This window comes from Magnolia sinica, chromosome 15 (genome assembly GCF_029962835.1).
Source record: "Magnolia sinica isolate HGM2019 chromosome 15, MsV1, whole genome shotgun sequence".
In the NCBI taxonomy this organism is placed as follows: domain Eukaryota; kingdom Viridiplantae; phylum Streptophyta; class Magnoliopsida; order Magnoliales; family Magnoliaceae; genus Magnolia; species Magnolia sinica.
This window is the reverse complement of record NC_080587.1, coordinates 26,820,465-26,842,618: the sequence shown is the minus strand read 5'-3', so window position 1 is coordinate 26,842,618 and position 22,154 is coordinate 26,820,465. Positions and strand designations below refer to the sequence as shown.

At 38.1% G+C, this 22,154-nt stretch overlaps 1 protein-coding gene across 2 annotated transcripts in view; it reads left to right on the top strand.

Moving 5' to 3' along the window:
- The window catches only part of LOC131228221 (LIMR family protein At5g01460), a 50,227-nt gene extending 30,254 nt beyond the window's left edge, over nt 1-19,973 (top strand). The window contains exons 9-14 of one of the 2 annotated variants that reach the window (XM_058224112.1): nt 16,956-17,065; nt 17,142-17,256; nt 17,346-17,411; nt 18,939-19,049; nt 19,218-19,284; nt 19,549-19,973. In XM_058224112.1, the coding sequence (XP_058080095.1) occupies nt 16,956-17,065; nt 17,142-17,256; nt 17,346-17,411; nt 18,939-19,049; nt 19,218-19,284; nt 19,549-19,596 (517 nt within the window). In that variant the 3' untranslated portion in view covers nt 19,597-19,973. The remainder of the gene's footprint in view (nt 1-16,955; nt 17,066-17,141; nt 17,257-17,345; nt 17,412-18,938; nt 19,050-19,217; nt 19,285-19,548) is intronic. The other variant, XM_058224113.1, reaches the window with a different exon arrangement.
- Nucleotides 19,974-22,154: the final 2,181 nt, after the last annotated feature.

The window sequence follows — 22,154 nt, the reverse complement described above, 5'->3', positions numbered from 1 at the left end:
AAAGCGTGGGAAAAGAAACATTGTTTCTCAGGAAACCTTATTTCCAGGAAATTGTGGAAAGGAAACTTTGTTTTCCATGTTTGTAAATCCGATTTTCTTAGAAATTTTAGGGCATGTTTCCCATTTTATTGTTTGGTTGAATAAAAAAATTCCTAGTAGTTATTGGATGCCAGATTAACATGTGACACATATAGAATGCTCGAAGATAGACAATGGCACTTGTGGGTGCTTAAGCTTAATGGTGTCACACATGACACATGAGGGGTGCTTAAAGTTGTACGATGGCAAATGTGACACAAGTGGCACATTAGCACATTTGACACATGCGAGCACTTAAAGGTAGATGGTGGCACATGTGCACACGACCAATTGACACGTAGCACATATAGAGTGATTGAAGATGGACAATGGAACATGTAGCACATGCGGGGCGTATGCGAAAGATGGATGGTGGCAAGTGTACGGCACAAAAGATGATGGACAATGGAAAGTTAACACATGCGAGGCCCAAGTGAGGATGGATGGTGGCACATGTGACACAAAAGAAGATGACAATCGAAAGTTGGCACCTGTGGCACATTTGAGGTGGTTTGTACATGTGGGGCCCAAGTAAAGATGGATGGTGGCACATGTGGCTCATTGGCACACATGTGACAAAATAGAAGATGGACAATGGAACAATTGGATATGTGACACATGTGAGGCAATTGGAGATGGACAGTAGCACGTGTTTAAATCTTGAAATTTTCATTTTCCTTTAATTGTGGGAAAATGCCTTTCTTAGGGAGGGAGAGGTGGGAAAATAAATTTGTTGATTTTCCAACAAAAGAGGAAGAGAGAAATGGGTGTTTCCACCAATTCTCAAAAAAAAAAAAAAAAAACAAAAACAAAACAAAAGATCTTCACAAAAAATAGAAAATTAGTTAAATGGGAAATGGTGTTTCCTTTCCTTTCCATGAATCCAACAGGCCCTTATTGGAGAAACATTTATGCTCTGAAAAAAATAGCATTTTTTGGATGGTCCATGCATTTTTTGAGAGAGGTGGGTTGGACATGGACCATCTCTCTCTAAAAAAAATCCACTCTAAAAGTTCATTAACAAACTAGTGAAAATGGCACTCCTAGGAAAAATTTCCACTCAAATATTTTCTTGCTTCCCAAACAAGCCCTTAGAATTGTCCTATTCAGGTGGTTGGTGAGCCATGTTAAGGTGTATATGATTGATCATCTTCATTTAGGCAGATGATACTTGTGAAATGGGTGTTGCATGTGTATGAAGGATGTTGAAAGTGTGAATCACTTGTTCATTCACAGGTCTCGCTCTTCAGAAAGATTTGGTCGTGTTGATGCTTGGTAAATGCCTGGATCTATGTTTATAGCGTAGTTGTGGCTAACAAGGTTTTAGAGGGGGGGGGTTCGGGTTTCAGAATGTCAATGTGGAAAGTTGGCATTATGGAGAAGCCATATGCAATAAATATGGCACTTCAAATAGAGGGTGAGACCTTGGAAGAGCTAAAATATGGGAAATGTTCAAATACATGGAAAGGCATCATACTGTGGCCGCCCCGTCAAAGTTATGTGGAAAATTGTTTGATAGCAAGAATGAGATTCAAAGTAAAGAATGCGGATATGGTTCTCATTTGGTTCGATGAATGGCTCAAGGAGAAGCTGTTGGCCAATAAATTTTCTAGACTTTTTAGGGTGGCATCAAATAGAAACTTGATGGTTAAAGAGAATTGTGAAATCATAGGAGGGAAGATGGTAACTCATTGATTGTAATCAACTTATGTAATGGACTATTAGATTGTGCTTTAATCAACCTACGTAATAGTTGATTATCTTGTGCCTGTGGGAGTTATGTGCTCTCATTGTTGGCTCCTGGCTCGGATAAAAGAGGTGGGTTACGTCAGTCTGGTGGTTGACATCAAACTTATGCCATACCTTTGACCATGATTTTGAACAGTATGACATTCCAAACTCATTCTAGGGTGTTCCCTATAAACGAGTTCTCCATCGGAAGCCGAGTATAGTGAGAATGGGCAACAGTTGGATATACTTGTTTTATTTATTCCAAAAGGTTCAGGGATGAATATGTATGGAATAGAGAGATTCCATCCCGCCCAAGTAAAGAATTGTTACAAATAATGGAAGCTTGGGTGAAACTAAGTGGAGGTCCGAACCAACTGATGTTGAAGAATCAGTGGATGAGTTGGGGTTTTGGTTGAAATGCCACTTGAATCGATTCAAGAACGATTACCAATTACTCATATTCAGTTTTGATCTAAAGAAGCGAAGTTTCTTTCATTTTGGTCGGCCGTAGAAGTGACATCACAAAAATCCATTCTGGACATGCGCAAGTAAAGAGGCTAGTTCAAGAGCATTGACAAATGGAATATAGGAAAATTGATAAGTGAGTATGGAGTTAGTAGATACGATGAAATGGAGGAGATTTAGCATAGCTTGTGTTCAGGAGACGAAGTAGAAAGGGGGCCAAAACTAGAGAAATCGATAGATGCGATACTTTGGTATATAGGAAAGGACAATAATATAAATGAGCAGGGATAGTGGTAGATAAAGATTTAATTAATTAAGTTGTAGATGCCAAGAGAGGAGCAGTTTAGGTGGTTTAAGTCCACTTTTAGGGAGAAGATGATCGATGTCTGTGAATTATGAACCAGATAACGAATTTGTCTACAAAATTCATAATATTATAATGATATCTAACTATCTACTATCAATGATAGATATATCAGAATGAATGTAATATGAACATATCTTACATTTAGGTGTTTGCAATTATTTTTGAGGGCCAAAATTCATGCGTAAATAGAAAAAAAAAAAATATATATAAAATAAAATGGCACCCTAAATATGTAAAATGCATATTAACATGTTCTACTATGATTAACACATCATATGGCATCATTAAAACAGCAAAAGAATCATTAAAAAATGATTTTTCGAATTTTCAAAAAAAGGGCCGAAATAAATGCGTAAATAGAAAAAAATATAAAAAAAAATATAAAATGGCACCCCAAATATGTAAAATGCACATTAACATGTTCTACTATGATTAACACATCATATGACATCATTAAAACAGCAAAAGAATCATTAAAAAATGATTTTTCGAATTTTCAAAAAAAGGGCCGAAATAAATGCGTAAATAGAAAACAATATAAAAAAAAAAAAAAAAATGGCACCCCAAATCTGTAAAATGCATATTAACATGTTCTACTATGATTAACACATCATATGGCATCATTAAAACAGCAAAAGAATAATTAAAAAATGATTTTTCGAATTTTTAAAAAAAGGGCCAAAATAAATGCGTAAATAGAAAAAAATATAAAAATATATATAAAATGGCACCCCAAATCTGTAAAATGCACATTAACATGTTCTACTATGATTAACACATCATATGACGTCATTAAAACAGCAAAAGAATCATTAAAAAATGATTTTTCGAATTTTCAAAAAAAGGGCCAAAATAAATGCGTAAATAGAAAAAAATATTAAAAAAATATAAAATGGCACCCCAAATCTGTAAAATGCACATTAACATGTTCTACTATGATTAACACATCAAATGGCATGATTAAAACAGCAAAACAACCATTAAAAATTGATTTTTCGAATTTTAAAAAAGGGGTCAAAATTCATGCGTAAATAGAAAAAAATATTAAAAAATTATTAAATGGCACCCCAAATCTGTAAAATGCACGTTAACATGTTCTACTATGATTAACACATCATATGACATGATTTAAACAGCAAAACATAATAAAAAAAGTATAAATACCTATTTTTGACGACTTTCTGAAAAATGGCCCACTGAGCTTTGATTCAAAAAAATCTGTAATATAATGTGTTTTTATCTCAAATACCTAGCCAAGGTTGGTCGAAATTAGTAGTAGAAGGAGTGAGAAACAGTTTGGAAAAATGAAAAAAAAAAAAAAAAAAAAAAGTTACCGTTACGGGCCCGTATTGGCCGATACAGGTACAAAATCGGGTATCGGCCGATACGACCCCGAAACGCGTAACGGTTCCCACCGTTACCATTACGTATCGGCCGTTACGGCCGATACGTAACCGTTTTGGCACACCTTGTTTAGCATAGCTTGTGTTCAGGAGACGAAGTAGAAAGGGGGCCAAAACTAGAGAAATCGATAGATGCGATACTCTGGTATATAGGAAAGGACAATAATATAAATGAGCAGGGATAGTGGTAGATAAAGATTTAAATGATAAAGTTGTAGATGCTAAGAGAGAAGTTGTAGGTTTTTATTAATACAACTTGTATTAGGAGAGGAGATGATCAATGTTATAGTGCAGATGTGCCCTAGGTAGAGGATAGAATCAAGAGATAGTTCTAGGAGTATAAGGATGGACTAATGTAAGGAATTCCGAACGGAGAGAAGATATTTGTATGAGGAGACTTAAATGGTCATGTGGGAAAAAAAGTAGTGGATATGAGACTGTACATGGAGGATATGGTATTGGGAGAAGAAACAAGACAGGGGATGTTATCCTTGATTTTTCTATGGCATGCAATCTGGCTCTATCAAACACATACTTTAAAAAGATTATTGAACATTTAATAACTTTAAAAAGTGGATCATATACAAGGCAAGTAGATTTCTTTGTACTTGGGAAAGCAGAATGAAAAATATGAAAGGTTTGCAAGGTTTACCTTGAGAGTCTGATTGCGTAGGTTAATGGTTATGGTTATCTGGATTAAGAGATGAAAGAAAAGGTAGTGAAATTAATAGGCATCCTAAAACTAAGGGGTGGAATTTGAAAAGAGAGAAAACAATGTTTTTCGTAATGATAGAAGAATGAAACTTGAATGTCAATGAGGAAGTAAATGTTATGTGGATTGAGAAGTAGCAAAAGATGTTTTAGGAGTATCTAAAGGCAAAAACCAATCATATAAAGAGACTTGGTGGTGGAACGCTGATCTATAAAAAACTATTCATGAGAAACATTCATGTTTCAAAGTTTGGCAAGGGACTAAAAACAAAGAAAATGTTGAACAATATAGAATTGACAACAAGATTATTAAGCGTGGTTAGGCTAAACTTAAGGCTTATGATGATCTTTTCAATAGATTGGGGACAAGAGAAGGTGAGAAAGATGTCTTCGAACTTGTAAAATGAAAGAGAGGAAGAGTAGGGACCTAGTCAAGGTGTGTTGTAACATTAATGGTGGGTGTAATGGTCCCCCCCGTTATCATTAGCTTTCTTCCTTTTTTCTTTCTTTCTTTCTTCCTTTTTTTTTGGCAAAAAAATCCAGAAAAATGTGGGAAAATCCTAAATGTTTAGAGGATTCTTAATATGTATTTCCCTTTTTTTTCCCGAACATGTTTATAATGGTGTTACGATCCATTCTTTGATAAGAATGTTGTTTTAGCTTGCCTGATGATTTTATGAACCTGAGAGGCTTAGATTGACTGTAAAACTCTTATATTTAATTTTCTAAATATCTAACATCAATGATTCAATATAAATAAGATTATATGTGCATGGATGTAATAATGAGACGATTAATTATATTTATATAACTATGGACAATGTGATAAACTCAAAACATAAGTCCTTAAATATGAAAATAATATTACAAATAAATACAAATAATACAAATTTACAAAAAAAATTATTACTCCAGGGTGTCCCCACCCCATTTTTTTGGTGAGACTATTCCCTACGGATGCACACAATCACCTGCATACAATTTATACACACTAATTCACCAATTGCCACCAGAATGAAAATCTTGCTGCTTGTGGTTGCTTGACCTCAATGTCGTCATTATCGGGCTGCAGCTGTGAACATGTCTGACATATCCATAATAACCTGAGTTGGAGGGAAAGACTGTCAATAAAACCCAAGGATGACTGATTACGATTCTCATTGCCATGGTGCAGTTGTTGTGTTGACCTGGAGTAAGATTTCCACCTGTGCCAGGTGAAGACCCATAGTCATAATTAGAGCTAAGAGGCGGGCATTGAGTCGAGTCGGGCCGGATTAGGTCCAACTCGACTCGATCCGGTTTTTGCAAGTACTTGACCCGAACTCGATCTGATTCGGGACCGAGTCCAGCAGGGCTGACTCGATCCGAACCGATTCCTTGCTGGCCTGACCCGAACCGAGTCCGACTCGGTCAGGGAAACCGAGTCGGATCGAGTTGAATATGTCCGGTCGATTCGGATTAGGCAGAGTCAAGCCGAGTCGGAGACTTTGGTGCTAGGAAGGAAACAGGAGGGAAATCGGGAGAGAAAGGAGGAGAGAAAGAAGGAGAGGAGGGAAATCGGGAGAGGGAGAGAAAGGAGGGAAGGAGAGGAAGTCGGCTCGGGCTGCGGGTAGGGTTAGGGTTCGAGTAGAAGAAGGTTAAAGGTAAAAAGGAGAGTAAAATCTGACTTTATACTACCCAATTCCGGTCCGGATCCGACCGGATCGAGTTGCTACATGACCTGAACTCAACTCGGTTTGGCGTCGGATTTGAGTGGGTCTACTCGATCTGACCCGAGATTGTTACTATCAGATCCCCCTTTCAAGGGGCGACAATCCTCCACTAGATCCAAAAGGGACCCTACTATAATGAGCAGAGGCCCAAAGCGAGTCTAAACACTCATCTCCTGGCCCAACAAGTGTGCGTTGAGAATTCTTCGTTCCCTTTCGTGTGAATTTCCCAGCGGCGAATTAGCAACTTGTGGGGCCCTATCTATTCCATCTCTCGAGCCCCTTTGGCGTCGGATTCGAGTAGGTCTGCTTGATCCGACCCGACCTTGGCTTTCAGTTATCCGACCGGTTTGATTGAGTCGGATCCCGCCCACCTCTAATTAGAGCCATCAGGCCCACCATCATAGCCGTACCCGTAATGCGGCTTGCCCTAGTACTGTTGCTCGTACTTGTACTGTGGAGAGCGAGTGCAAAGATGAATAACTCGGATCTAAATCTAAATGTGTATACCCCATATTGACCCACTCCATATGGATCATATCGATTGGGACTAGCCCAAGTTTAAAATGGCTCAATAGGCTTTGTATACTGTCCATGGTCATATCTATATCCGTAAGCATTTTGACATCCTCTGGTACCACCAGTGCTAGCCTCCCCATGATGCTACCTCCCTAGCTGGTCATATCATGACTTGGTACACTCATAAGGCATTGATGTTGATCGGCCTTGCGATCTGTAAACGGTTGTACAGTGTGTCGAGCAACATTATCATTAGGACCAGCAGGTGCATCATCATCATCATTACCATCATGAGCCTACGTCTCTATTTCTCTACTGTTGTTGACCGCCCAAGCTTTGGGCGAAGGCTAGCATCATGGGTTTGCTCCCCACAGATGCAAGTTCGATTCCACTCCTCGTGCTTTACCCGATGCACGTGGTTTGCGGGTGATTGTGTGCATCTGTAGGGATTAGTCTTGCCTTAAAAAAGGGGCAGGGACACCCGGTCATCGTAAAAAAAATATTGTTTTGTTGGTTTAAATCTTCCATAACTCTCTTTGGGTCCTATCCGACAATTGCACGACTCTCTTGCTGCCCCACGCATAACACTGGATTGTGCACCTGGACTTCTATATGGTTGAATGCGACTTATGTCCAATAAACTTGGATAACATTTATATTGAGCAGGACCCACTTCTACCTTGGTTGAAACAATCACCATCCTCTTCTACCTGTTTCTCCCTTTGTTCCGACCAAGGTCGATGTGGGTCCTCATCGTTAATGTTGCCCAAGTTTATCGAACAAAAGTCACATTCTTCAACCAAACTAGCTACACACCTTGAATTCCATAATCATAGCTCATGTTGTAGTGCATGTAGACAAGTCAGTCTAATGTTCTAGCCTGCAACCTACTTCTACTCTTCGACTTGACGAGTGCAAAATAGCTCTGCAAGTGGAAGTTGTTTGGCTTAAATTTTTTATTGTAATTGGCTTAAAAGGCTTTGCACTTCTCTAAAATGCATCAACCAATCAGCTGTATAGAAATAAAAGAAAAAAAACTATGTTAATCAGCTGCATAGAAATTTAAAAAAACAAAAAAAAACTATGTTATGCACATAATAGTAAATTGTCAAATCCATTCTACATCACTAATAAAATAATTTCTACAATAATAGCAATAAAAACAATTTCTTACTCGGAGCTGTTCGAGAGATTGCCCTTTGTGCAAGAGCATTGGAGAAGCTGCCTTGATAAAATGCATATACTTCCAACTGTGGACAATAATTAATAGGCCAAAACATTTATAGTGTTTTAAGAATCAAATTAACAAAATTAAAGACCAATAAGTTAAGGCTTGTACTCACTTCGTTCAACGCCCTTAATTGCATATCTAAGTCGATCTCATCATGTACTCTTTATCACGTTCTTTAGCTTGACATGAACACCAAATGATGCGGCATGTTTATATCTTGGATTTAAATAGTATTGTACATTACAGTGATGAAAACAAATACTTTAATGATTAAACCATAAAAATAATTTAGTAATAATTGATAGAAACAAGTGCATAATAACAAACACTTTACCTGCTGCATGAAGGTCGTGGTGAAGCTGATTCGTCCAACACGTCAATCATCTTATGGTAATCTACAAAACTTTTATTTGGGGATAGGCATATTTTGGACATGGCCTTAATTGTGCACGAGTGTATCGATGCTCGATTTAAGCAAAGTCGGGGGTTGTATGCAAGCTGGATGTAGAGGTCTATGATCACGTGGAGTGGGGATTTCTGGGCTATATGTTGGGGAGGTTGGGTTGCGGCACCAAATGGTGGAAACAGATTCAAAGTGGTTGGGTCTCCTTTCTTTGTGCTCAAGAATGGATCTTCGAATGGTTTTTTCAAATCCTCCGGGGGCCTCGGGCAAGGGGATCCCTTGTCTCCATATCTTTTCTTGGTTATAACAGAAGCTTTCAGTTGGATATTAACTAAAGGCCAAGAATTCGATTTTTTTAGCGGTTTTCGGGTGGGTAGGACAATACACTCAGTCTCTCATCTCCAATTCGTTGATGTTACGATAATCTTTTGCAAAGCAGACTTGACTATGGTGGAAGACATGAGGAAAGTGGTGATGTGCTTTGAGGCGGTTTATGGTTTGAAGATTAATGTGGGGAAGAGTGAATTATTGGGAATTCACTTGTCAAAAGATGAACCCTCCCATCTGGCTTCTTCCTTTAAATGCAAGGCATGTTCTTTCCCCTCTACATATTTGGGACTTCCACTTTGTATTGGGAAATCGACAATTCGCATACTGGATAGGGTGATAGAAAGAATTGAGAGAAAATTATCGAAGTGAAAGAGCCGTTATCTCTCTGGGTGGTTGTCTAATCTTGATTAAGGTAGCCTGTCACTCAGGGTGGGGTAGGTTTGTGGGTTTTTAGCAATATGAATTTGACCCTTCTCGGGAAATGGTTATGGTGGTTTCGATCGGAAGAAGTTTGCTTTTGGCACGAAATTATTTCATATGAGTATGGTCTTCAACGCAATGGTTGGGAAGCTAAGAGGTCTTCCTTATACAGGGTCTCTTATATCTGGAAATCGGTTATGATGATTAGAGATGTTTTCTGGAAAGGTGTCCTTTTTGGTGGGGGATGGTGCCAAAGTTTGATTTTGGGTGGACACTTGGTGTGGTGAAACCCCTCTGCAACACGACTTTCCTTCTTTCGCTTGTCTTGCCCCTTCCGTGGATTTGATGGTTGCGGATTGCTTCTCTCGCCATGGATCGCCGGTCACTTGGGCTGCTCCTTGTAGGAGGAACTTGTCGGATGATGGGACAATTGATTTTGCAGCCTTGTTAGGCCGCTTGCAAATTGTCTTCTTGCCAGGGGGTCCTAACTCGATCTGGCCGATGCATGGTTTTGGTTGCTTCTCGGTTAAGTCGTTTTATAAAAATCATTCAGCCCGGTGGTACCAAACCTCAGGATCAACATTCTTTCCACTTGGTTTTATTATGGAGAACCTCCTATAGTTGCCTCCTTCATGTGGATAATGGGTAGAAAGAAGGTCCTGACGATCGATAATCTTCAGAAGAGGTCTTTGATGACCCCCCAAATGTGTTGCATGTGCTGCCATGCACTGAAAGAATTGACCTTCTATTCATTTCCTGCTCGTTCACTCAAGAGGTTTGGAATCATTTCATAGTTGCCTTTGGTACCGCTTGGGTGATGCTAGGGTTGGTGCGGGACCTTCTTTAGGCTTGGCATGGGGGTGATGGGGTGAAGCAAGCTTGATCGAGATGGCATTTGATGCTGCTGGCGATCTGGTGGTCAATTTGGGGGGAAAGGAACCGTTGATGCTTTTGTAATCAATCCTGGCCTCTTTAGGCAGTCGTGTTGGGGGTTAACCTTTTGTTGTCCAATTGGACTGAGTTGTAGCGTCTTCGTCGGGTTTTTTGCATTTTTTCTCCCCCACCTTGCAGGTGAAGGCTTTTCCTTTTCCTCTAGTTGTTCTTTTCCTGTTTAGCTGTTGCTAGCAGGTTCTTAATAAAATTTCAACGTTCTTCAAAAAAAATAAAAATTCAATGTAACTTTACATGTATTCCAAACCATGTAGATCTAATCATACTATATGTATTCCTAACCATTCGCACTTGAGATAAAATAAAATAAAATAAAAACAAATTCGGTTGATTTTTGCTAACAAAAATTTACAATTGTTGATTAAATCTACAATTTTGTGATCACTGATCACTCTTCTGATGAAATTTACCCGAAATAAAAAAATTAAAAAATATATCAAATGATATTAGAAAGAGTGATCTAAGGAATCCATTTGTAGATTTAATCATTATACATGTTTTCCTACCATCTATTCTCAAGATAAAATAAAATAAAAAACATTTTTTGTTGATTTTTGCAAACTGTCACCATTCACCCGAAATTACCTAAAATTTTAAAATTTTTGTAAAAGTACTAAATGACATTAGAAAGAGTGATTTGAGGAATGCATTTGTAAATGTAATCATTCTACATGTATTCCAACCATCCAAACAAGATAAAATAAAAAATCAAGCAGCTAATTTTTGTTAACTGTCACTATTCATCCAAAATTTACTTGAAAGTAAAAAAAATAAAATTAAGGAAAAAAATCAAATTACATTGGAAAGAGTGATATAAGACATGCATTTGTAGATCTATTCATTCTACATGCATTCCAACCTTCCACACTAAAAATAAAATTTAAATCAAACAATTTATTCTTCTTCTGATTTTAATTTAAAAAATGGCAACAAAAATTGAAAAAGTAATAAAAATAACACCAAAACAGCCACAAATCTAGCAAGATATGGTCGATTTGATATTTTCATCTTCAAACTAATTGTTTCCAACAAAAAAATATTTAAACAAATTGAAGTCTTATTAATCCTCCCCCCACCAAATGGCCCATCGGAGTTTCGATTCATCCAAATCACTTCAATTTTGTGTTTTAATCCACAGAATGTACAAGGTGTGTCGAAATTGGCCGAGGATCAGTCTCAAAACCAAAAATGTGAAAAGAAATGGAAGAAAGGTTAATTTTTTAGCTCACAGCACCAGTTCTATATATATATATATATATATATATATATATATATATATATATATATATATATATATATATATATATATATATATAATCAACCGTTTTTTTTAACTGGTATACATATAATTGTGATGGGGGTAATCACTGTTACACCTTGTAATGGCCATTACGAAGTAAATTTTTTAGGGGTAACCATTACAACCCCATTTTGCAGAACGGGTTCCCCAGGTATTGTTATGGCACACCATGGACCTAGATCATGTTAGATTCATTAAGAGTGATAACCAGAGAATACTAGTAAAGGACAATGAGATCAACGAAAGGTGGAAAAGGTATTTTTAGAACTTGTTAAACAACAACCACTCTAAAAGCATAGGGATAAAGGAACCATAAACTCAAATGACAATGAAGACCATAGATACTTTCATAGGATTAGTACATCTAAAGTTAAAGAAGCTTTGAGAAAGATGAAAACAAGAAAGGCCATGGACTCGGATTATGTACCAATAGAGGTTTGGAAATGTGGGAGATACTAGGTTATTTTGGTTGACAAAGTTGTTCAACAAGATGGAAAAATTGAAGCAAATGCCGAACGAATGGAAGAAAAGTACCATGGCAACTTTTATAGGAATAAAGGAATGTATAGAGCTGCACTAATTATCGTGGGATTAAACTTATAAGCCATATTATGAAACTTTGGGAGAGAGTGATTGAGCAAAGATTAAGGCATGGGAGGAACGTATTAGAAAATCAGTTTGGTTTCATGCCTGGAGGGTCTACAACTAAAGCTATTCATGAGAGCGGAGAGATTACAAGGATGTTGCCCATAAAATTCAAGCTGGGTGGAAGAAATGAAGATGTGCCTTTGGAGTTTTATGTGTCATCTTGTACTATTCAAACTGAAAGGGTGGTGCGTAAATGTAACTCGTTGTTCAAACAACTATTCAGAGTTCCTAGAGCTCCCTGTAAGGCTTGTTGGAAAACTCGCTGTCAGACCTGATTAATTGCTCTTTGTTATTCAAAATGAATGGTTTCATTTTTGTAATTTTCTAATCGTTCCAAATTCTCATGAGTGGCATTAATCAAATTCTGTTTTTCTTGTTCTATTTCAGAGTATCCATTCACTCAAAACTCATCTACTTCCATTTACACTTTCCGTAAGCAAGCCCGGGCTTTTTCGAGCTGCTCAATAGTTCCTCTGCGTAATGCTTCTGAATTTCGAATAATAGGATATCTAAAGCTAAAGACCAACCACACATTATAGGACAAAATGTTGGGCAGTTAAGGAACAACATGTTCATACGATGAGTGTAGCTGAAATATGGATGTTGAGATCGATGACTGTCAAGACAAGGATAGAATTAGAAATGAATGCACTCATGGGAACTAAGGAGTACTACTACCAGGTAATAAAATGAGGGAAAGTAGACTTTTAGATGGTCTGGTCATGTGCAAATTGCAATGGGGAACAAGAAGTGCTCCAATTAGGAGTGAGTTGGTGCAAGTTGAAGGCTCTAAAAAGGTAAGGGGGAAGGCCGAAAAGGGTGTGGGTGGAGGTAGTAAAAAAAGACTTGATGTGACCTATGGTCTAATTGAAGGTATGGCCCTTGATAGAGTGGAATGGAGGAACAAGATTCATGTAGCTGACTGCAATTAATTGGAATAAAAGAAAACATTCTTATCTAGGTTCTCAATACCTTTTGCATTCAAAGGGGTTGCTGCAGACGACCAATGTAGGAATTATCTATCAATTGCAAGGGGCAAACTAAGGTATTCAATAACGGTAATGGTGGGTGTGACAACCAGCTTTGCGGCCGTTACAATACAATCCATGACGGTCGTTATAGCCCTAGAACAGTAAAAAATATATTTTAAAGAAGAAAATGTATTGGCCCGTTACAGCTCCATATCGGCTATTATGACCATTATAGGCCCGTTACGGGCCCTTTTTCTCAGAATGGGTGTTACTGCCCCGCATGCATAACAGTTCCCACCATTACCATTACATAACGGCCACTATGACTGTTACGTAACCGTTTTTTAATACCATGGAGCAAACTGGCTAAGATTAAGACTATCACTCATTGTATTCCCCCTTGAGAATATCTTGAATGTTAATTCTAAAAGCGCTTTCAGGTATGGGGGGTGTTCTTAGAGATAAACAACAGAAGCAATGCATGCCTGTTGCTTTTTTTTGACCTTTCCCAAGAGGTGTTACTCATTCTGCCGAAGTTTTAGCTCGTTGTGATTTGATCTAGACCATTCACAGGAATTTGAAGGACTATTCAGGATCTCACCCATGGGGTTTGAATGTTGTACTCAATGAAATTAGAGGCCTTGTTGCAGGGTTAAACACTTAGTTTTCCCACAATGGCAAGGGGCTAATTTGCATACAGATGATTTGTTAGGCCTGACAACAGGTGGGTCTAGGGTTGGTTTTGGCTTAGATTTTGAATTGGCTTGGCTTGGATATATTTGATGGAACTATCCTAGAATGCAAGATGAGAGATCAATTTGCATATTAATTTTAGCAATCAACATGTAAAATCAAATATACATAATAGATTTGGAAATTAATATTTATAACACGAAAGTCCTATGTTATCACATACACGGTGCACAAAAATATAAAATAATTTAAGAGTGGCCCACTTGGAAGTAGGGATTTTCAATCTAGCGTGGGTAGTGCAACAACCATGTGAATAAACGATGATGCAATCAAAATTTTGATTTGGGGAAAGTTTCACAAAAATTCAGATTTTTATTAGGGTTTTGGGTTCATGGATGGAGATTGAGGATTGAGGTTTTTTTTAAGAGATTCAAAGGATCTAGGGATTAGGGAGTTTTGGAGGAAAATCAAAGAGGGAAAACCCCGAACGGGGCCCCACATGTGGCTGCCCGTATGGACGCACATGCATGCGTGCATTTGCGCATGCGAGTCCTCACATATCTAGGTAAAGGAGAAGAAAGAGAGGGAGGATTGAGTGGGGTTTTGATGGGTTTAGAAGGTTGTAATGGAAGGGGAAAGAGGAAGACAAGAGAAGAAGAATACATTTTGAAGAAGAAATGAATAATGTACCTTGGAGAATCCACCACCAAACAACCTTCCACTCTTCCACAATTCAATTGGGAGCCCACACGTGGCTGTCCGTATGGACGCACATGCGTGTGTGCATGTGCACGTGTGAGTTCACATGTGTCTAGGTAAAGGATAAGAAAGAGAGGGAGGATTGGGTGGGGTTTTGATGGGTTTAGAAGGTTGTAATGGTTGGGTGGGGTTTTGATGGGTTTAGAAGGTTGTAATGGTTGGGTGGGGTTTTGATGGGTTTAGAAGGTTGTAATGGAAGGGGAAAGAGTAAGACAAGAGAAGAAGAATACCTTTTGAAGAAGAGAGAGAAATAATGTACCTTAGAGAATTCACCACCAAACAAGCTTCTACCATTCCACAATTTAATTGGAAGAGAGGGTTTTTCACAAACCCTAAAACACAAGGAGGAAAATTCATTCACACAAGAGAGTTTCTTTCTTTTTTCTTTCTTCTCGATAACACTACCAAGGTTGGACATCCCCCCCCCCCCCGTGCTTTTATAAATAAAAATTCGGCATAATTACAAATATGCCACTCACTTAAGTGAAATAGCTCATCATCCAAAATAATAAAACTAAAACACTTGTTATCAATCTCAACCATCAAATAAATCCTAGAAATAACAAAAAACATAAAAGAAGGAAGATCAAAGTCCAAGGGGCCCAGATCTGGAAGATCTAGCGACCCGATGGCCTTATCGATAAGATGCAACGGTCAAATCGACATGAAATAAAAATCCTATTATTAAAATGGTCTCCTAAGCAGCCCACATGCATCATCCCAAAGTGGAGTCTTCCTGATGCATGTCCAATGCATGTGGGGTCTTCAAAATGGCTCGTCGGGCCCTATCCAGAACTCGTCTCCCATCCACAAAGAAAGCTGCACTGATGTAGGTGGTCGTCTCCGTCTCTGGTACACCTAAGTAGGTCCTCTGATGTCTCCATCACTGGCCTTGCTAAAAAAATTGAATTTTCTTGGCCTGGGTCCAGCCTTATGAGTTGGCCTGCTAGCGTGCCACATCTTTTTGTATTAGATATTCTATTCCCTCTTGTCTTTAATAACATTTCGTTATCTTCTCAAAGGAAAGAGAGAAAAAAAGAAGAAGAAGAAGAAGGTGAGAGCAAGGGTAGCAAGAGTGAGGGAAGTGCATTAGAAGGTCCGGAATACATTGGCCACACACTTGATGGGTGGACCGGTCTGAATTTTGGGCCATGGCTTGTTCGTGGTGGCCCCCACTTGGGGAAAAGCTCAAATATTTTGAGTATGCCATATCGGCTATATGAGCTGCGAATTCCCTCCATGACCTTGAACCCTTGCACTCTCAATTTATAGGAGGTCATATCAAAGTGAATTTGTGCCCCCTTTTTTTTTTCTTTAATTTGGTGGGATTTTCCAATTAAAAAAAAATATATGAAAAGACATTTTAAAAACTACATTTTATAAATAGCAGCCAGTCTTTCCCTTTCATGTTGGTAATCATGTAGTAATTGGGCTGGGGTTCAATATTGTGTGAGGCTATGTTGGCATGTGAATGGTGGTCTCAATTTGAGACTCTTACCTATTCATTTCCAATAGCCCAGGCTGGTACAAGATGAAGCTGACTTTCTCCAATTCCTAAGGTCTAATGGGAAGGGATTTACAATCCATGCGGTGAATTTGATTTGTGGTGGAACAAACAATAGAGACTGGAAATTTTTATGGCTAAATAGATAGTCTTCTTCTTCTTCTTCCCTGCCCCATTTTGTGAGACTATTCCCTGCGGATGCACGCAATCACCTGCAGCTTCTTCTTCTTCTTCTTCTTCTTCTTCTTCAGGGAGATTTCTGCTGAAATTCAATGATTTCAGAAGAAATATATTTTACCGATAGGCATACTGAAAAAGCTGAAAGTTTGACAGAAATATTTCCATAATTATATAAATATTTAATTTTAAAAAAAGGTTTAAAAAATGCAGAATTTTTCAGCTGAAATAAACCGAAATTGTAATTATTTTGGTCTTACTAACAAAATAACTAAAATTAATGATTTAAGAACCTTGATTTTGACATCTATGGCACCCTCCCTGTTTGAACTGAGGGTTAAAGCAGTTGAATTGGGTTGATCTATTTATGCATTTGTTTTTCCTAGCAGTTGAATTGGTTTATCTATTTATGCTTTTGTTTTTTCTCATTCCTTTTTTTTTTTTTTTTTAATAATTGTTCCCTAGTAGCATCTAATAACCTTACCAAATTAGTTATCATCTTGCTGATTTGTTATCTGAATGAATTTTGGATGGTATTCCACGAAGGACAATGGATTTAATATAGTCGCCTTATTTGTCCTCCAGGTTCATTGTTTCGGTGGCTTGGGTTGCACATATTGTTATATATTTGCTGATTGATCCTCCTCTTTCGCCCTTCCTGAATGAGGTTTTTATCAAACTGGACGATGTATGGGGTATGTGATGAGAAAAACTATGTAGTCTTTTCTTTTCCTTCCCAAGGATTCTCTCTGACTTCTGCCAATTAACCAGGTCTTCTAGGTACTGCTGCATTTGCCTTCTTCTGCTTCTACCTTCTGCTAGCTGTGATTGCAGGGGCAATGATGCTCGGTCTGCGATTAGTTTTCATAACCATTCATCCCATGAAGTAATGAACCTTGCCACATTGACTTCCATGATTGCCTTTGAGAACTGGCATCTGTTGATTGCTTGCCATTTAACCTTTTTCGGTTCCAGGTGGGGAGCAACTCTGATGAACTCTTTTCTTTTCAACGTGGGACTCATTCTCCTTTGCTCCATCAGGTTTGTACTTTTGGTTATCTACTCTTTTCTGGCTAATGAAATGGCAACTTTTGAAATTGTCTCTACGAGACCTCAGAAACAATTCATTGGTCTTCTGAGTCTTTGGGAAGTGGAATAATTACATATGTATGCATATCCACATATGCACGCACGTGCACACATACACATGCAATGGAGAATGCTAATTTTTCCGTCTTCGTAGCATTGTTCCCAAAGCATTTAAGAGACACATGGGACCGTCCAATTATTAATCCAGACTTTCCAGCCCTTCCATACTGCTACTGGAGGGCTACGATGCAAAAAATCACACAACTTGGACGAATCTAACCATTCAATCAATAGCTTGCACAAATAGGCAGTCAAAATTGAGCAGGTAGAAAAATAGGTCCAACCATCATCTTTCTAAGATCTATTTGATAGACCCTGCAGTGGATTTGTGACATCTATTTGATAGACCCCACCATGGTAATGCTTATGGAAGCGGATTGCATACTAAGTAACTCAGTACGCTTTGCGTACTGAGTAAACTCTGTGGGTCACACCATGATTTATATATTTTATCCACTCTGTCCATCCATTTTACCAGATAATTTTAAGGCTTGAACCCAAAAATGAATCATATCCAAAGCTCAAGTGGACCACACCACAAGAAACAGTGTGAATTGAATGTCTACCGTTGAAAAATTCTTCGGGGCGACAAAAGTTTTGGATCAAGTTTATATGTGTTAGCTCTTTAAAAAAGGCTTATATTTGTGTTTTCCCTTCATCCATGTCTGTGTGATCTTATGAATAGGTTGGATGACAAATAAATATCACTGTGGGCCCTAGGAAGGTTTCAACGGTGGAAATCATTATTCCCACTGTTGTCTGTGGTGCAGTCCACTTGAGCTTTGGATATGCTTCACTTTTGGTCTCAAGCCCTAAAATGAGCTGGAAAAGCGGATGGACGGCGTGGATGTTTACATTCATGGTGGCCCCAACAGAGTTTACTCGGTACGATAAAAGTGTGCTGAGTTACTCAACACACAATCCAATTTCAATGCTTATGATTCCAAAGCACTTTGTTTTGATGATGCTAACAAAAATCTGATCTACTGCTCATACAAATGGATGGTTATAAGAAAATAACCCACATTCAAAAGGGTCAGAATCATCTGATCTGTGCGATTCTTGCATTATGGCCTGCAATAGTGCATGGAATGACAAACAGTCCGCATCAATGATTGCACTGTCTCAATCTCTCTTTCAAAAAAGTCACACAACATTCCTGAAACTCTTTTTGATGGTGAGAGATGCATGTGCACCAAGAGTGTGCACACCCTCCAGTGTTCTGTGTTTGTGCTTGGCTTGTTGTTGGCTTGACCTTATATCCCTTTGTGGTAGTGTTGGGAGCTTATCAGAACAGCGTAGGGTTGGAACTCAAGTCTGTGAAGAATAACTAGTAAAGCATATATAAGTATTGATTGAATCAAAAGTTGAATGTTTGGTTGGTATTATTACGTGATATAATTGTGTTCAACTATGCAGTGTAATTCAGTTCTGCGCAACAGCATTTGCTTACTACTCACAAGCAACCGCAGCTCAAGAGATATTTGGTCACACATTGGAGTCCCTTCGTGGAATTAAGTATCTGTACAAGTAAGTTAACAACTTACAACTGCCCTGCTTCTTGTATAAATTGCCAATTGATGTTTCCAATGATGATTGTGGCATTGGTTGAAATACCGCTTGAAATGATATCACTGCACTTGTTTCAAGATCTTGTAGTTGTGACTCATTACAATGGATCTCTCTCTTGTTATACAGGTATAATGTGTTTCAGATTGCATTTATTGTTTTTGCGGGACTCACATTTGTGTACTATGCAGCATTTGTAAGTTTTATGCTTCTCACTCTTCACAGTATATAATTTAAGATTGGTGTAGGTTTGAAGAATATGATGCAATCCTATCTTTTTGGAATTTGTCTTTATCTTTTGTACGAAGATTGCAATCTATTTATTTTGGAAACTGCTAGTAGGTAACTAATTCTTTAGAATTGGTTATTTATTCATTAAAAAAAGGAGGAATTTGTCTTGCTTACTTGTTCAAGTATATGCAGCATATCACATTGGGATTTGTTTTGCTCTTGTTTTCAGGGATGGAAAAAGAGAAAACCTAGTGGCAGGTTTCAGCTTTCCTCTTGAATTTGCAGGTTTGGCCAAGTGATTTCAGATCTGGACGTGTATGGTATGATTTTGTTATCTTCTATCCATATTGAGAAGAGCCGATACCAGATATTGTTGATTGTAAAATGTGTTTCTGCTTGATCACTAAGGTCTGATTTTGAGCAAAATCTAAAAAGCATATATAGAGCCAATCCACAGTTACAGCGGCATTTGGAGAGGTGGGTGTGTTCGAGTGCTGATGCCGCAGGGGCCATGTTTTTCTGATTTCTTTCTTTTCCCTTGTATGTATTATTTCATGGATGATTTTCATTTGATTTAGTGTAGTGTGGTGATTTTGTTTCTATTAACAGACCACTGACTGATTGGAAATAAAATCACAATATGAAGTGACAGCATTCTAAGCATTGCCGTAAAAATGCAGTCCCAATTTTCTTATAGGTTTGAGAAAATATACAAGGCACTGAAGGTCGATGAGATTGATTAGCTTTGTAGCCTTCCCTGCACTCTCCCTACATCGCAAATGTGTTAATATGGTTTTTGTAGTTATTGGGCTAGACTTCCATGTACATTTCCATCCCATCAGTGTGATTTTCGGGCAACGCTTTTCTTTCCTCATGTTCTGCTGTGATCCTTTCCTTGTTTTTTTTTTTTTTTTCATTAGTTAAAAATAGTCTCCTCTGTTGGAATATTAGCAATGCCCTTCTCCAAACATCAATTGATCAATTTGGTTTCTTCTTACATCATGGGCATTGTCGTTCTTCATGAATCTAAATGTGCATTTCCTTCTTTTCAATTTCTCAATCTAGACAGATTTGGTTTTGATTTCCTCTTTATAGTCTAAAACCTGAAAACTCGACTCGGCTTGATGTTCATTCAGGTTGGGTCAGCTCAAGGACTTGACCTGACTTGACTCGATATTTAAGTCATAAATTATTATATTTGTGATTATAAAGAATATTTAAAATGAATATTTCAATGTAAGAATTATACAATGAGAGATCTAGCATCAGAGAATGCGTAGCCCAGTTGTAGATGTTTCTACTTCAAATAGAGATCATGTATTCAAATTGTCTTGTGCATTTTCATTTTTAAGAATACCAGTTTCACAAGCTAAGTGATTCAGCTTGAGTCCCCTCAAGTTGTGTCCAGTTGACTTGACGAATCTTCCCAAGCTCCGGTCGAGTCAATCTCCAGACTGAGTTTCCTAAGGATTCAGCTTGAAATCTGCTCGAGTTGAGTTTACTCGATGAAGTTTTAAGTTGAATCAGCCATTTTAAAACTATGACCCTCTTTTCTAAGCCTTCCTCTTCACTCTCTAACTCCATTTGGATATCTCCTTAATCGTGTTGCAACTGGTCCCTCGTGCAAAAAGATTCTTCCAACCAACTTATTCACCTTGAAGTTCGATTCGATTGGTTTCTTGATCAGTGCTCTTTCAGCAATCTATGCTTCCAATAAGTACAGCTCTCGAAGGACCTTATTGTGCTTAAAGACAGCTTCAGGGGACAGTCCCTTGCTGTGCAGTTGGGGACTTCAACTCACTCCAGAACAGTAGTCTTAAGTCAGGGCATGTTTGAATACTTGAGACCATCTTGAATTTTTAGATATTGACTTGAATGTACAAAATCAATCTTATGGTGTTCTTAAGTTAACACCAGGACTGCAGAGAATTTCATTAAGATAGCCCAGGATTCCCTTGATTCTAATGGATGGAATGCAGACGATCATGAGAGGCTTCTTAAGACCAAAGCCTTCATCTTTTCTATTTTCCATGAAAGGTGGTACCATCATTGATGCCAACCCAATTCGAGGAGGCTACTATGTCTCACTTCACCAACTTACATGTTTTGCAAGAAACAAACTAGACATTAGAAGAATTTGTCTTTAAATATGTTTTGTAGGCCGTTTCCAAGCTGAAGTGTAAAACATCCCAATTTTTAGCGTAAATAATCTACACCAAGGTATTCAATAACGGTAACAGTAACCGTAATGGCTAGCCTTACAGCCGTTGTGAGGCTGTAACTGCCATTACAGCCCTCTTTACTGTTGATTTTTTTCTTCGAAGGAAAAAATGTATCAGCCCTGTAATGGTCTGTTATGGCCTCACCTAATGGAAAGCTCTGATAATATACACATTGTACACATCGGTGTTAGTTTTTATGCCCTTAAAAGTCAACCCGTTCCCTATTTAAGGCATCGATTACTATCTTAGGTGCTAAACGCATCTTAAGGAATTATACTTGAATGCATATTATGGGTAGACCATGTAGTCCATCATTGTAATTAAATAAGCCCTGTCCCTGTGGACAGGCAATATCATAGGAGACTTACTTGAGGTTCCTTATCCATGAAATTTGTGTTCAGAACCGATATTGTACTTGGGTAGTACATGTGTAAGGTTGTCATGGTACCTGATTATCTCATGCAATTTGAGCTGCAGACTCACGTCTCATGTGTTCGGAACCCTTGCATGATGCATAAATAAATAAATAAAACACTCCTTGATTGGGCATTCCATCGAGAACACGGGGTTTTGAGGGTTCCCATTTTTTAATTTTTTAATTTTTTGTTTTAAG